Here is a 16,763-nt window from a genome sequence, read left to right as displayed (position 1 = left end):
TGGTAGTTGCTGATGTACGGAACTAGTGATGCACCGATGTGAAAATTTGTGGCCGATATCGATAACCGATATTAACATTGCTGTTATGACCGATACTGATATTTACCGATGTCGATATCCCTGTATAGAAAACACATAGCGAGGATTAGGGCTGCACGATATTGGTAAAAAATTACATTGTGATATTTTATTTTTCTGCGATATATATTGTGATATAAAAACAATTTCACCAGATTACTTGAATTGCTCTATTTGGAAAGAATGAATCATTCTAGAATGACTGGGGTAGTTTTGTCATGGAGTAAATCTGCATAGAAACTAATATTAATAGAATGTTAACAAAATTTGTTAACATTCTATTAATCTATTAACCTTACACTTTACAATAAGGTTCCATTTATTAAAGTGTACATTTAATGTACACTTTAATAAATGGAACCTTATTGTAAAGTGTTTCCGATTTATGTCTCTTGAGCTCAGTGTTGGACAGATCAGTTGTTTTAACCATTAATTAAAGTGAATCGGTTCAAAGGAGTCATTAGTTCGCGAATCGCATGTGTCATTAACGGAACCACGGCACACGTTGTGATTATCCAGGCAGTTTAGAACATCGCACGAGATTTGTCTCTACCTATTTTTACAGTCTATGGTCTCGACAGTCGACACAGAAAACATTTCATCAACAGATAGATTTTTTTGGTTTATTGAAAGTGTGGTTTCACAATTCACAACCAGTAGTTCAGAAGAAAAAAAACTTCGGTCTTCCGACCTTTTACCATCGTGTATTCTCAAAGATATTCAGTCAACTCAATTCATAAACATGCGGGAGGGAGGGAGGGAGGAAGAGAGAGAGAGCAAGACATTTTGAAGACGGCGCGCGTGACCGGTGCTTTCACTCTCTCTTGTTCCCTCAGTTAAACAAGCGCAAGACATTTTGAAGACGGCGCGCGACTGGTGCTTTCACTCTCTCTTGTTCCCTCAGTTAAACAAGCGCAGCAGTCACTCATCTACATCACTTACCGGTCAAATATGGCTTTGGCGGGACAAAAATACGCATTAGGAAGGCTGGCAGAAAACAGCTCACCAGTTCCAGTCGTGGCTTGATGTTTAAACGCACTTGCGCTTTTAATACGCGAGCAAAAACAAACATCCCCGCCCCCACACTCACACACGCACGTCAAATACACAGGGATGATCATCGGCCTGTTCACATCGGCCCTATTTTGACATCGGAACGATACCGATGTGTAAAAAATTGACCAAATCGGCCGATATTATATCGGCGGCCGATATATCGTGCACCACTACGGAACCAATAGGAGGAAGAGTGATGTGCAAAGGCAGTGACACAGGCCAAGCAGGGCCAGTGGACTACCTGGGAAAACATGGAGCACCGTAAATTCACTTGTAGAGATCTGTGGGAGATGGATGGAAGCCAAATCAGCTTCATCATCTGGGCCACCTACGATGTTCTTCCTACACCCGGGCATGGCTTGAGGCATGACCGGTTATATGTAACAATTCCCCCTCCCACACTGAAATGCCTCTCTGATGGGGCACTTGTAGCAGGGACAGACAAGTATTTTTTGGCCAGATTACTGAGCCTTGGGAAGTTTGGTTCGTGACGTTAACACCACTGAAGTAGATCAGTGTCTGGGTCAACCTCGGGTGTCAGTAGGTAGGTTGCCAGCTCTGTCTCTACTTTCTACTCTACTCTACTACTTTCTTACTCTACTTTTTACTTCCTCTGGTTGTTGAGAAGATGGCTCTGGCACATTCTTCTTAAAGAAAGCAGCTAAAGTCATTTTCTTATTGGGCGGAGGATGTGCTTCTCTTTGTCACACCTGCACAGCTAGACCATGATGACGTTCTTACCCTTCTCCCCGTCCTATTATCTTTGGGGTCATTAGATGTTTAATGTCTGTAAATACATGATTTGTTTTTTTTCTGCTTTAGATTTAATGATTCACATGACGTAACATAATTCTCATGAGAACTAACAATTCTTTCCTGTACCATGGGGAGGGGAAAACATAATTTTTGCGAGAACTTTGATGTTTCCCTGCCATGGTGGAGGGGAAAACATATTTTTTGCGAGACTGACCCCAAACATAATTCGTATTACTATCCTTGATAAAATAAATCGCTTTTCTTTCGAAATGTTATAGATTACAAAAATCTATACTTAGAAATATTTTAAAACAAATAAAACACCAAATATATTTATACTTTTACAATTTTAGGTCAGTCAGTAAGATTTTATGGTGATGTAAATTTGTCCATAGTCGCGCAATGGGTATTCTGGATGTATAAGAGGTTAGGTGGGGTTAGGTGGGGAGGGAGGTAGGGTTAAAACAAGGAAGTGCTGATTACTAGGGATATTAACATCAAGTCCTACTTTGTAAGACTGGGGTGTGTTCTGGGGTGCGTTTTTTGGAGAAATTGCTTAACAGAGAAAAGTTTGTTTATTTCCTGTGAATTGCTAGCCTGACTACGTCATACTCATATTCTAGTCAGAATGTGAGTCTGATACTGCTCCATAGGGCTTTGATTATGAGGCGTATCTTCCTTCTACCGAACCAGGAAAAAGAGTGTTGCTTCTTTTACTTGGTCCTCCATGAGTGCGACCAAAGGAGAAACCACAACGACCACAGGCTTTTCATTACGTCCCATCTTCTTAGCGACCGTCAGAGCCAGCTGAAAAGTTAAAGGACGGCAAAAATATCTTTCCGATTGACAAATGCCTTGATTGCAGTTTTCTGTTTGTCTATTAAAATTAATGCGCTGTCGATTCATTTTACAACAGACGCGACAGCTGAATCTATACATCTCAATTCTCCAGCTGCAGTCATCTTTGACAGGGCTCCAGACCGGACCAAATCGTCGCATTTTGCGACCAAAATTTGAGAGTGTGTGACTGAATTTTACATCCAGTCGCACATGTGCGACCAGTAAATTTGCCACATAAATGCATGGTAAAGCGTGAAAGGGGCGCGTCAAATGAATCCGTGACAAGAATAGCGCGCGTAAACGTCTGTGGGAAGGAGACGGAGACAAATATCACAACCTGATGTGCGTCTGAGCAATCAGCGATCTATCGACTCGTTAGTCATTACCTAGCAGCGAATGCAAACAAAATGAAAGTGGAACAAATATACGCCACTCATATATGATTAGGACCGTGGAGCAGCAGCAGCGATCCGAACCATTAACAAAATAAAGCGCCGAACTTGCCAGTCGCGGGCCGATCTCGCTCACGCAACACTGTTACTAGGAGATCCAGTGAAGAAATCCATTGAATTCGCCTCAGAATTAATAACATCAACACCACGAGATCCAGTGAGAAACACTCCGATTCGGCGCAGAGTTCTGTTATAAACCATATCAGATCAAACAGCGCTGACGTGGAAACAAGGAGAAACACTTATAGAAGGCTTTCATTCCACAAATTAGCCTAATAGAGCTAGCCTTATTGGCTATTTTCACTCCATATACATTTTTTTTGACTACTTTTATAAATTAATATTAAGACATTATAAATGATAATAACTAAAGTTCATTACATCTACACCGTAAATTAAGCTTAGTGATTTATTGTCAGCCCCAGTGCTACCAGAATTTTTTTTTTTTTTTTGTAGAACTCGCTGAGTTCTCATTTGAGGTGATGCTGCCCTCAACTTTGAGTCTGGAGCCATGTGAACTTAAAATAAAACAGCATATCATAATGTTAAGTCTATTTATTATTAAAGAATTTGTTAGTATTACAGTTATTTTGGGGGAAATTTAAATAATAATTGCATTGCAAGCTGATTTAAGGTGTGCCCCTAAATTTTCTGCTTGCGCTCCTAAAATTTTCAGTCAGGGGCAACAGCGCTCCTAGTAAAAAAAGTTGAAGCCCTGTTTGAGGGAAACCAGTTAAGCGCTCTTTTAAGCGCTCGATCATCTGTCCATCATCGTATAAAGCCTGCCCTGGCAATTTGATTGGCCCGATCATTTTTGACTGATCATAATTATTCCTCAATGGATCGAGTCCAGACCGAACTTCCCGACCAAAAAATGTTGTGGGCGGAGTTCGGGCTGGCATCCAGGCTAGTGAATTGCCATTTGTGAAGACTACTGCCTGTTTAATGACTAAGATTCCAGATTACCCCTGCACTGTTTTGTGTGCTCTTTATATATATATATATATATATATATATATACTTGGAATTGTGAGGTAGGGTAATTGTGAGGTAGCCGACGCCCCCCCCCCCCCTATCTTTATTGCTTTATTTTTTATCTTTATTGTTTTGGATTAGGGAGTTGGGAAAGAAGTTGTATTTTGCTTCATTGACTTTTTCCTTCAAAGAAACCGTATCATGTCCTTTCTTTTTTTATGTTGCGTTTTATGTTGTTAAGGGGCATAACAGAGTTGAACTGTGTTGAGAGTTCTCACTGCTTAAAAAGTTGATGTTGTTCTGATGAGTGTCTGTGTTGGAGAGGTAGAGTGCTAAGGGCAAAAACATGGGGGATCTGTAAGAACAGATAAATAATGGAAGAGGAAGTGCACATCTAAAAGTGAGAGCAGTACTTACAGTATGAGGAACCACTTAATGCAGGATTTATACTGTGCACAGAATCACTGGTTATGCTGCCTATTCATAGCCCTCAAGACAGCGGCTATTATTACAGCTATAGGACTGAGATGATGTTTGGTTTGGAATTGAGTTGGAGGAGGGTGGGACTTAGTGTACAGTAAGTAGTGATTCTAAGGCTGCAGTGGGAACAAATGGAGGGTTGATCGATAGCACCATCCTTGAGTTTCGATCATTACGGGAACTCTGGCCTGCACTCTGAGAGTGAATCTGCCCTTATGCCTCCTGCCCCTCTATAAGTAACTGCATATATTTAATATGATTATTAGATGAATGGAGACCTGAATTATCCAGAAAGCTACTTTCTGGGAGAGTGAGGCTTGTTTCCAATCATTTTCATTTGTTGATGTCCTGAATGAAGAAATAGCTTGGAGCCCAAAATGAATTAAAATGTAGAAACACTGGGCTGGGCTGCTTCTGAGCTTTGAATAAAGATGCAAGATAGATGGAAAATACATTTTTACGCCCCACAGTCTTAGGGGAGGATGTTGGGTTGCAGGAAACAAAATACAACTGAAATTATGCTGCTCTTTTTAGAAACATGCAGGCAGAGAGGGGAGGTTAATGCAGGATGTTGGCTGACTCTGTGCTGGTCAGGGCCAAATATAACACAAAGGTGTGTTAAATGTATGGAATTTAGCTGTGAATAACAGCATACATTGTAAATATATAATGATGTATAAATTTCATGTGCTGGCAAGGAATCTTTTGGGTCATTACTTTAATTTTTACTTTATTTTTTATCATTGCTTTTACATTTATTTTGTAAAGAAAGAATAGTATGATTGATCATATAGGATTTAGATTTACAATAGCACACGTCCAATAACTCAAAATCCATCTTCTGATCCTTTTCATCTTCTAACATGTAGGACGTTTTAAATGATGCAAAATGACAGGGATCGGTTTTAACAGCAGGACTTGACAGCTTGTCAATTCTTTTTTTATATGCTCAACAGACCAAACTCTCAGACAGATAGAAAGAAACAGTAGCGTACATGATCAATTCATTTTTATTTATTTAGTTAATGTAATATTAATATTTATATAGTTAGTGCCATATGTATTACTTCTGTATAATTTTTGCCCTGATGGTTTTGTTGACTCAATCAAAACTGTCAGAAGTTATTGTTCAGAAGTTTAGTAGAAGCCTCATTGGAATTATGACTTCTATGTATGAGTGTCACACTCAAGCTTTTTAATTGTTTGTCACATCTGTCTTAAGGGGTTTTATCATTCCAGTCATGAACTGGCCCTTGGTCTCCTTTGGTTTATAATTATGAGATGATATATTCACTTGCTCCTCTATTAAAGAGTAGTCTTTGAGAGAGTTCAAATAATTCTTTGCATCCACCTCCCCAACTTTCTCCTATTCTGGACAGCAAGTCAAACCTGTCCACACCCCTCTTACAGTATACTATTTGTAAGGTTATTATTTTATAAACAACAATTGTATTTTATGAGCATTTGTTGCACCCCTGTTAAAAAGGGAAATAGAAAAACATGACATGGACAGTCGGACACGATGTGTCTTCAGTCAACTCCAATGTTGTAATGGATTTGCCATGAACAGCATAATACATGTTTACTCAGCATCACAATTAACCATGTAATTTTATCTTTACATGACATAATAATGTCCCTCTAAGAATTACACAATTAGGAAAAACATCAGCTGGTCGGTAATAACTCCATATTTCAAAATATCTGAGACAGCTTTAAAGTTAGTTACCCAAAAATATAGCAAATTATTTTTACAGCATCTTAAAACAACACTGGCAAATAACCTTGGAAAAGTACATTAACAGACTACTTAAACAAAGATTTAACATTCTGTAATGCTAAATACTGTTTTATAGCCATTCATTCAGAATACACATTTTAACCTCAGTAGTAACGTTGCACTTAACACAGAAAGTATATTGCATCTTCACATTAAACACATTTTTTGCATAAACTTACTTATAAACTTAACTTATAACAATAACACATTTACCTTTTTTCTATGCTACAACGAATGAGAAAATGGCGGCGCCTGCACTTTACATTACCAACACGCTTTTAATCTCGCCCACGTGACATAGCTAGTATACAGGCAACACTGGAGCAACACTTCACGGTTAGCCTGCTAAATGTCCAGTGCATATATCATATATAATTACTATAATCACTAAATTTACTCTCTGCATATTCCATATGGTATTAAACACATATAGCCTATAATCGTTAGCCCACTTTCTTACCTGTTAAAGGGAAATAGAAAAACATGACACGGACACGATGTGGCTTCAGTCAAGTCCAATGTTGTAATGGACGAACGACGAACGTAAGCCGCACGTTCCGTACACAGGCTGAACAAGGCATTAGCAATCGTTAACAGATCCTCCGATCACAAACCGGAACTTACATTTACAGCAAAGGAAAGTGAAACTTATACAAACAAGCAAACACAGCATATTGTAAATTAAAGTGCATTACCCAAAAATGTTATAGAAGTTAAATGAGACTGCATTTTAAACACATTTTCTTTTTATCCTATTAAGCTCTTTAGCCTCATTTACTCACAAAGCAAGGGATCACTGATCTACCGATCATGTATGTATTTTCTTTCTCCTGTTTTATAAAGAAATTAATGTTTCTTAAAATTAAATAAATAAATAAATAAAGCCACAATATGTATTTTTTCTGCTTTAAAAATAGCAAAAATAACTGTATTATGTTATCACTACATAATACATAACATAATCATAACATAATACAGTTATTTTTGCTATTTTTAAAGCAGAAAAAATACATATTGTGGCTTTATTTATTATAACTTACATTATCCCGACAGTTTCCACCAACTTTAAAATACGGAGAAATGTATAGTTTAATTCAAAGACAAGGGACGTTTCTATATTTCCGTTTCGTCGCCCATCTATGGCGTCATAACGGACGAGGAGCACGGACTGGCTCGAGCTGGGCGGTCTGCTTGTGCCTGTGCTCTCGCTGTGTGCTATGGACACAGATAGAGTCCGTCTGCTCTGCTGCAGAGAATTTAAACAATGGCAATTTCCTCTGGACGAAATCTCTGAATCAGACGAGCACACGGACGTTTATGTTGTGATGTGAACCATCCTGGTATCATGCAATACCAAAGTTGTTAAAGTAATAGCTCACCCAAAAATTCTTTTTCTCTCTGTAAAACATACAATTTTGGTGACTGGAGCTTTCAAAGATGATTTCAGGATTGGTGAAGGTTGTGAACCAGATTAACCAATTCATTGATTAAAAAGAACAGATTTTTTTAGTGAAGAATGACTTAAATTTTGCAACTTGCATTTTCTTACACAAACCTATCATTTGGATTAGCAGACTTGGAAAATATTGAATGGGTTACTTTTGTACAAGTGGCCTGGATATTTTTCAAACATTCACTTTCACAGAAGAAATAAGCTGAAAAGACTTGAGGGTGAGTAAATAAATACAGAATTTATGAAAAACTAAAGGTTTTGAAAAGAGGATCTATAATTTAGATACATGGAACAATAGCGGAAAAGCATAGTGGACTCAATAAATCTCTCTGATGTGTTCCGTGAAGATGTGTGCTGTGAAGGATGTACTTAACACAAATGTTCTATTAAAAAGTTCAGTCAGGCAGTCTTTTTGTGGATGAGAGATAATGAGTCTTCAACTTTGACCTTTGACTAGTTGGATTCTCTCTGTGCTGAGCCATTGGGGGATAAGGGGGGTGGGTCATCCAATTACCGTAATTGGCCACTTAACGAAGCTGTTGCCCATCATAAAACACGGAGGGCCATTTATCTCCTCAACAAAAGATGTGTCATTGAACAAAATAACATCTTATCAACTTTCAGTCGCACAACATTCTTTGAAAACCCTCATCATAAATTACATATCTGAGGGAATCATGCCATGAGGGCTTTTGAAAAGCTACAGCAGTGCTTTTCAACTGAATATGAGCCCTAATGAAGGGATACTGGGACTCATGACCTGTATCAATTGGTAGCTGACTTCAACGAATACTCCTGTCGCTTCTGATTTTATTACACAGTGATGTGTAAGGTTTTGACTAACAAGATTTTAAGGCAAGAAATACATATACATTTCAAAATGTTCTACCATTTTGTCTTTTTGTTTCAGTTCACTCAGTGTGCTGGCTAATGCTATGTGAAAGGTTTTTTATTTATTTATTTATTAATCAAACCCTTTAGATGATATTTCCAAATGTCCTAGATGACTGAGAGCTGAATGATTGCTTGCGTGGCTTTGTAAGTCTCCTCTTGCCATCAATATTCATGCACGGTGATTCATTATTCAGATTGCTGAGCACAGAGAGTTCAGAGGCATGTTGATACAGATTTGAGACGTTCATAAGTGTGGCACACCTGCAGAGACTAAATACTAAGATTCACGCAGAGCTTGACATTTTTATTTCAGCATCTCTTACGTTTTTGAGTATTCGACCAGTATGTTAGTTTCCTGGGAATTAGACCCGCAACCTTGATGTTGCTTGCGCCATGTATATGCCAGATGTTTATGACACCAAATATATGGATTAATTCAATTGCTAGAATCTTTTTTTAAGAATTACTGTCCATTTGGCTTTGCTAAAAAAGTGGATGTGGAAGGAGTTTTGCGACGTTCCTGCTCTTTAGATTTACTATACACACTGCTGCTCAGCTAATATTGATTTTTGTTAAACCACTTAAAAGTCACTGAATGTGATATTAGTTAAATGAAAAAATACAGAATGATGTATAACATCTATTTTCATATTTTAGAAGAACCTTTTTGATACTGCACATTGTGGCAACATGTCTTTTTTTATTTTTCCAAGAATAGGATTTTTACAGTATAGCAATTCTTTCAGACTGCTTTCTCAAATCTCTTTCAGTCAGACACTGAGTTTTGGGATAAGATGCAGGCAGAGTGGGAAGAACTCGCTCGCAGGAACTGGCTAACAGAGAATGACCAACCGCAGATTCCCTCCAATGTGTCTCCTTACGAAAAGGTAGAGGAGAAACCATATAAGCAAATGATTAAACAAATATTTGTTTATTTATTCAGTATGTAAAACCTTCATACATTTCTATTTATTTAGATTTTCCAGTATGTAAAAACTTCATAAATTGTCCACTAATTGATTATTTCTTCCTCAGGGATACTACTTCCACACAGATAACCCTTTCAAAGACTGGCCAAATGCATATGAGGAGGGATTACGCAAGTCGAGAGAGGGAGAACTGCCTAACGCCGTACTTCTTCTGGAAGCAGCTGTGTTGCAGGACCCTCAGGATTCAGAGGTGAGGGAGTGGACTTATAACACAAGAGTAAGCCTGGTACTTCCATCTAATCAACATCTGCACAGCTTGAAAACAGCAAGCCACATGTTCTGCCAATCAGACCACCGTCATACCTTTCCTACATACAGTGATAAGTGGTAGTTTTGTTCTTGCCCACTCTGAACATTTTTACAGATCATGACATGATTAGCCAAGGCAGGGGGTTCCATGTTCTAACTAATTTTCTCTGTTTTAGACATCATACTTGACAGTGACCGATAGAAAACCATTACACTTCTTTAACTGAGTAGGGTTCCCTTTTTTTCAGACGATTTAATGATGTAATAGTTCAGTTACTTCCCAGAAAGGATTATCCCTCTTCTCCTGGAATTACCCCACCTCTAAATGATTGTGTGTCCGAAAAAAAAAGATGAATTTCACCAGATAAAATTTCAAAGCAAATAACATTTCAGGGAGAGTTTGCTTGTGAAATATCATCAAGAACTCTATACTCATTGTACTGTTGCAAGTTAAGTGCGCAGACTTAGCCAACCATGTTAAGATATTCTATTTATAACGCTCATTAATACATTTTTCGTTGTATTCACAAACTGTTGGCTAAGCCTTGTCACGAGTAATGCAGTTTCCTCCAGCACAAAGTTCATAAGCTTGTATTCATAACCTTATGAATGATTCATTTAGGAATTATAGCATAAATATTCAGTATATTTGCCTAGCAGTATTTAGTACATCCAATGTTTCATTATCTCCAAGTAATGGCAACACAAATCCATTTAGTTCCTCGCTAACATTGTGTTGTATGTGTGAGTCGCAGGCCTTTGAGAATGAATCATTTCCCCCAGGTTAGCACTGTAGGTCCTGCACAATAGAAGCTCCTCACCAGAGTCAAGGTGATAACCGCAATGCTTATTGTTCAGCACCTATTTTCTTTTCAGGCTTGGCTGGTGCTGGGAACCACACAAGCAGAGAATGAGAATGAGCAGGCAGCAATTGTCTCCCTCCAGAGGTAAAGAAGTATCCCTGCATCAATCATATGCAGATGATGTTTTACATAGAGCCGTTTGAGTCATCACACTATACGATGTGACTGAGCATTTATGGCAAAAAAATAAGTAGAAAGAATTGGTTTGTATTAGTACGTATGCTTGATGATCGTGAGGTGTGTAATGAGATAAACATGAGCTAAAACTCTCATCACCATCAATGTCACATATGATTAATGTTAATCTAAAAGTGAATCCTCATTCAGAATGGAAACAGTATATATAAGTAATGAAAACAATACCCTTCTGCATGTCTGCTTGAGTGTTTAATGCAGAGAGGAAGTTCAACCATAAGAATGTCAAACATTCCTTGAATTGAACACCTCCATGTGGTTATCTGTGACACCAAATGAGACCAAGCTCTCTGCTGTGCCCTCTCCTGCTCGAGATAAAGGGCTACTGCATTAACCCGGTGATCCAATTAAAATTGCATTTCATAAGCACAGTGGCCTTTGGGAGATTACATTCATTTTGGATAGAACAGCCAGTTATAATCTCATTCAATGTTCCTCTGAGCGACCAGGATGAAAACTCCTATCTATGTGTTAATCATTGGTGACACTCAAAGCTGTGTTTTGGTACCATATATCCACATCACTTTTGAATGTTGGATTTTCTCTGATATTATCAAACATAATTTAATCTGTCATTTTAAAAGGGTGTGTCATCTGTGCTCGGTACAGTAAAACAATAGGATTGTGAAATATTATAAACATTTAAAACAACTTCTACTTTAATATATTTTAAAATGTAATTTATTCTTGTGATTTTCAGCAGTCTTCAGTGTCACTTGATGATTCTGATATGCTATTTGGTGCTCAAGAAAAATGTCTTATCACCATTGAAAACAATTGTGCTGCTTAATATTTTTGCGGAAACTGATTTTTGTCATGATTATTTTTGATGAATATAAATTTTAAAAAGAACAGAATTTATAATCAAATGTCATTTTGTTGTTGTTTTATTTTAATAATGTAAGTTATTGTCACTTTTGATCAATCGAATGTGTCCTTGCTGAATAAAAGTAGTTTGAAATATATATTCCAGTTGGGTTAATAATGTGTTTAAATCCCTAGTAACCGTTCAAATAAAATACCACAACTACTTTTATCATAACTTCCTTGAAGTGACCACCAGGTGTAAATGTTAACGGATTTATGGAACGGCCATTGGTGAAGGGGTTCAGTTGCTCACTTTTGTTTTGAATGACCCTATGGGAACTGTAGCTTCCCTTGTTCCCAATTGACTGGAATTGTAGTGAGTCCTATTCATACTCATAAGAAACACTGAAGTACATATTTTTAGTACGTAGTGTACTGTATATATGTGAATCGGGACACAGCAGACATTTTATTTTGGCTGAAGGGAGTGGGGGTGGATGGGTGAGTATACTATTATCTAATAATCTGATTAGAACAGATCAGATTAGATTAGAATTTATATTTCTGATGGATTTACCAGATAAATCATTAGCAATGTGAACTGCTTTTGTTTTAATGGACAGCAAAAGATTTTTTTTTTTTTTACTGACTCTCATTAAGACAACTTTTATTGCTTTTATTTGGCATCATTGCATTGATTTGTTGATACACCTGTGTAGCTAATGTGCAGAAATAAACAATATCTAGATGTCACCCTCACCATGTTTTTTCTTACACTTATTAAAGCTGCAGTCCGGTGTTTTTTCTCTTTGTCGCCATCTCTGTTTGAAATCTGCAATTGCAGTCATTCGCGAATTATCAACTTTACGTGAGATGTATTTCAACACCCTTGACACGGCATAGTCTGGATGAACACAATGGTTGAGGAGACTGTGAGTGTCAGTCACCGTGTCGATGTGGATATTGGCATTCAGAATCACAGATTATTCTTTTTGGAACCAATTTTCACCGGGAAATGTCATCTGAACTAGTAAGAAACAGCTTTAAGAAACAGAAACAGCAACGGACTGCAGCTTTAAACAGGAAAACGCGATTTTCATCATAAACTGAGCAAATGATTTATTTTTGTTTTATGAAATATATTTACAGTCTCCATGCAGACACTTGAGATGACACAAGCATCCACCCATGAATTAAAACCAGCATTAATCAGGAAGCATCTGGCTCTTATTATGATGGCAGACAGCTAATTAGTGTCCATCAAAAGCAGCGGTTCTTTAGATGCTTCCCTGTTGTATGTGTGTGCAGGTGTCTGGAGCTCCACCCCAACAACCTTCAGGCCCTCATGGCCCTGGCAGTGAGCCTGACCAACACAGGCATGAGGCAGGATGCGTGTGAGGCGCTCCTGGGCTGGATAAGGCACAACCCCAAATACAAGCATCTTCTGAAGAGCCGCACGCACCTGCAGGGCTCACCTGGCTCAAGGAGACTTTCCTACTCCTCTTCAAATGGCTGGTATGCTTTCAAATGAATGAAGTGACACAAGGAATATACAGCAGCCCCAAAATTGTTCTTACGCTTAATGTATGAATTTAATTACTGTAGAAACTAAATAATAACTGGTTTTAAACAAATAATGCAAGGCCTTTCAGAACTAACTTGTTAGGCATGTTTGCAGTTACTTCTAACCAACAGGTCATTTTAGTGGATGTATTAGGTCAGAGGTCAAACAGGTGTCCTAGTAGAGCTGAAACCACAGGTGTAATTCATTACATGACCCACTAATGTTTGACAACAGAAACGTGTCCAAATTCTTTTGTCTTAATGTTGAACAGTATATCTTTTGTTCTATCATTTGAAACCTAATAAACATCCACTTTACAAATAAATAATACTTATTTGATATTTTGTATTATTTTGTTGCAATAATTATTTTGATAATCATTTTATTAATAAAATGAAAACAAATATATGCACTGTACCGGTCAAAAGTTTGGAAATATTACTTTTTTAATGTTTTTGAAAGAAACCTCTTATGCACATCAAGCTTACATTTATTTGATCAAGGATACAGAAAAAAGTTCGAACCAGTTCTTTGTGTTTCGACAGCCAAAGAACCGGTTCTCGGCCAGGAGAACTGGTTCCAAAGCGGCACCAACTCTTTGCTGGACTAGAACCGTTCTTTTACTACAGTACGTCATGCTTACATCGGGGCCGGGTTTAGATGTGTTCTAAACATCTTTTCTGACAATGATAAAGGATCACAAAGCCAAGAGAAACATTTGCAGAAACATGGAGTCCGCCATTGTAATTTTTATGCTTGAAGTTAACACAAGCGTTTCTATTTTTGTAATTTGTTTATTGAAGACATTATAAGCAAAGAAGAAAACAGTCACAATAAAGAACAAATAAATGGAAAGAAAAAAAGACACAAGACAGGGGTACATAACTTATCAAAAAAGATTACACATTAAACGAAAAGATTAAAGACTTACATATTTCAATTGTTTTTAAAGCTTTCTTGGTACACGAGTTAGAGATAATCCAAAAGTAATGTTGTATTTGCAAGCGTTTCTAGCGTTTCTAAGACGTATGGCCACGTACACAGTGATGTAATGACGTCGTTCCCTGGGCGCTCTAGTCAGTGGAAAAACAAATAGGTTCTGAAGCGGTTCGCAAGTTGAACCAACTCCGAACAAACTTTGAACCAGCGCCATGCAATTCCGAACCAGTTCTTTTTTTGGTGGAAAAGGGGTAAGAGTGTGTGTGTGTGTGTGTGTGTGTGTGTGTTCTTGTTTTCTTGTTTTTATTTAACTTAACATTAATTTAAAACATCTAGTGCAAACCCCAACATGAAGTTCCCCAAATCCTTAATGGACAGTTCTTGGAACCAACATTTTAAATGTCTCTCTAAAGATTCCATTTCCCTTTTCTTAGTTATTAAATGACAAATTTTGATGATGTTGCTGGAAGGGACTTGAAATGCAGTGCCTCTGAGTCTCTCGTCTCTGTCTCTCTCTCTTTTCTGTTACTCCAGCCCCCTGCTCCTAGAGGTGAAGGATCTGTACCTGGACACTATCCAGCAGAACTCGGACACTATTGACCCAGACCTGCAGACAGGGTTGGGAGTGCTGTATAACCTCAGCTCCGAGTTCAACAAAGCAGTGGAAGCCTTCAACTCCGCGCTGTCAGTGCGGCCGGAGGTAAAGCCCTGCTCAGTGGACTCTACTAACAAACTGGTGCTAATTCATACAGAAACCCTAAAGGCAGAGGCCAAAGGAGATAAGAAGAAAGTCACTGGGGCTCACGAAGGGCCTCTGAAATCTTTGAAACAGTTCATTTCAAACTTTAGGGGAGCTTTACCATTCATGAGCGCTGACTCCAAAACCCTGTGGGTCACCTTGTCGACGATTGATGCTTGCTAAGCCAAATTCTGTCCCCCTGTGTAGACTGCGCTTTACACTCAATCGAAAATCCTCCCCATCTGCTTGACTTGGTAATGTCTGCTTGCCTGCTAGGGAGGCTCATAGCGTGAATACCATGAAAGATAATAGCAACATGGAAGTGAAACTCTGATATCAGACTCCTTGTGATTTCTTTGTACCACTATTTTAGGCTGTGTCACCGTACTTAAAGGTCAACTTCATATTTTTTATCCCTAAAAGAAAGAGAGCAGATCATCACTTAATGGTATTAAACATGGTTGAATATAACTGCATAATCTTTCAGAGTGATAATTATTTTGATCCATGACACTGAGCCAGAGGGGATTTCTTTCTTTTTTTTTTTTTTGGTGTGTACAGGACTACCTGCTGTGGAATCGGCTGGGGGCGACGCTGGCTAATGGAGATCGCAGCGAGGAGGCTGTGGAGGCCTACAACAAAGCCCTGGAGCTCCAGCCCGGCTTCATCCGCTCACGTTACAACCTTGGCATCAGCTTCATTAATATGGGCGCTCACAGGTTTGTGACAGAGCGTTTTTGGGCTTGTCCTGGAAATTATGTAAAACATCTTCCCCAACTTTTTGTATAAATACTTTGATCCCGTGTTTATGCCTGAATAAATGCAACATAATAAGGAAACATTTATTCCTTGATTTATGGATGCTTCTTCAACTACTGGCACTTCTGTGTCCCGGGCTTGATTTTTTTGTTTGTTTGTTTGTTTGTTTGATATGAGGGTGATATTAAAACTTTTGCCTTTGTCGAAAATATGTCTTCGTAATTTATTTGTCCTACTTTTCAGATGCCTTTATGTGTGGATCTTATTATTATACCCTTGGCCCAGACTCAGATTTTTAATCTTTAAAATATGAAACTGCATTATTATTTCTGTCATGACAACTCTCGGAAAGATTAGCGTGGTAATAGAGACTGACATGGTATTGGATATGGCAATATTAATGTATACAGTATGGTCTTGGCTGATTAGATCTACTTCACTCCTCCTGCTGCAGAGCAAGTACAGAGACTTGCTACTGCCAATACATTCACTGACACTGCTGTGAGTTTGTAAGACATACTGCTGCTACTACACATGTAACATGCGTGAAATAACCACCGTAGCAATATCTATACACTTGGAGCTGGGGAAGTTGGGGGGTTCTGGAAGCATGCTGAGGAGCCAAGACTGAGCTCAGGCAATACATCGAAAAGTGGCAGGTACCGGGAAAGTGGCAGGGAACGAGGGTTACATATGTAACCGAGACGTTCCCTTTCGTAGTCACTCCAAGTTACGTCGGATGATGATGAATGGGGATACCATTCTAATTACGCCACCTTCACAGCTGTCTTCCAGTGCCCTGCATAAATCTGAGATCCTTGTCGTGAGACTAGCACGGAAGAAGGACTCCTGTTTAGCACAGGAATACCAAGGTTCATTGTGGAGCATATCTCAG

General features: G+C 38.4%; 1 protein-coding gene across 4 annotated transcripts in view; it reads left to right on the top strand.

The window, feature by feature from the left end:
* pex5la (peroxisomal biogenesis factor 5-like a) overlaps nt 1–16,763 on the top strand; it is a 104,195-nt gene that overhangs the window by 82,266 nt on the left and 5,166 nt on the right. For all 4 annotated transcript variants that reach the window (XM_039691696.2, XM_039691694.2, XM_039691695.2 and 1 more), the window contains 6 exons: nt 9,535–9,651; nt 9,800–9,943; nt 10,879–10,949; nt 13,176–13,382; nt 14,905–15,070; nt 15,671–15,828. In XM_039691696.2, the coding sequence (XP_039547630.2) occupies nt 9,535–9,651; nt 9,800–9,943; nt 10,879–10,949; nt 13,176–13,382; nt 14,905–15,070; nt 15,671–15,828 (863 nt within the window). The remainder of the gene's footprint in view (nt 1–9,534; nt 9,652–9,799; nt 9,944–10,878; nt 10,950–13,175; nt 13,383–14,904; nt 15,071–15,670; nt 15,829–16,763) is intronic.

The sequence above is a fragment of the Pimephales promelas genome, chromosome 8, assembly GCF_988280905.1.
Source record: "Pimephales promelas chromosome 8, fPimPro1.hap1.1, whole genome shotgun sequence".
NCBI lineage: Eukaryota > Metazoa > Chordata > Actinopteri > Cypriniformes > Leuciscidae > Pimephales > Pimephales promelas.
The sequence above is the reverse complement of the archived record's forward strand: the minus strand, read 5'-3'. Positions and strand labels throughout refer to the sequence as shown.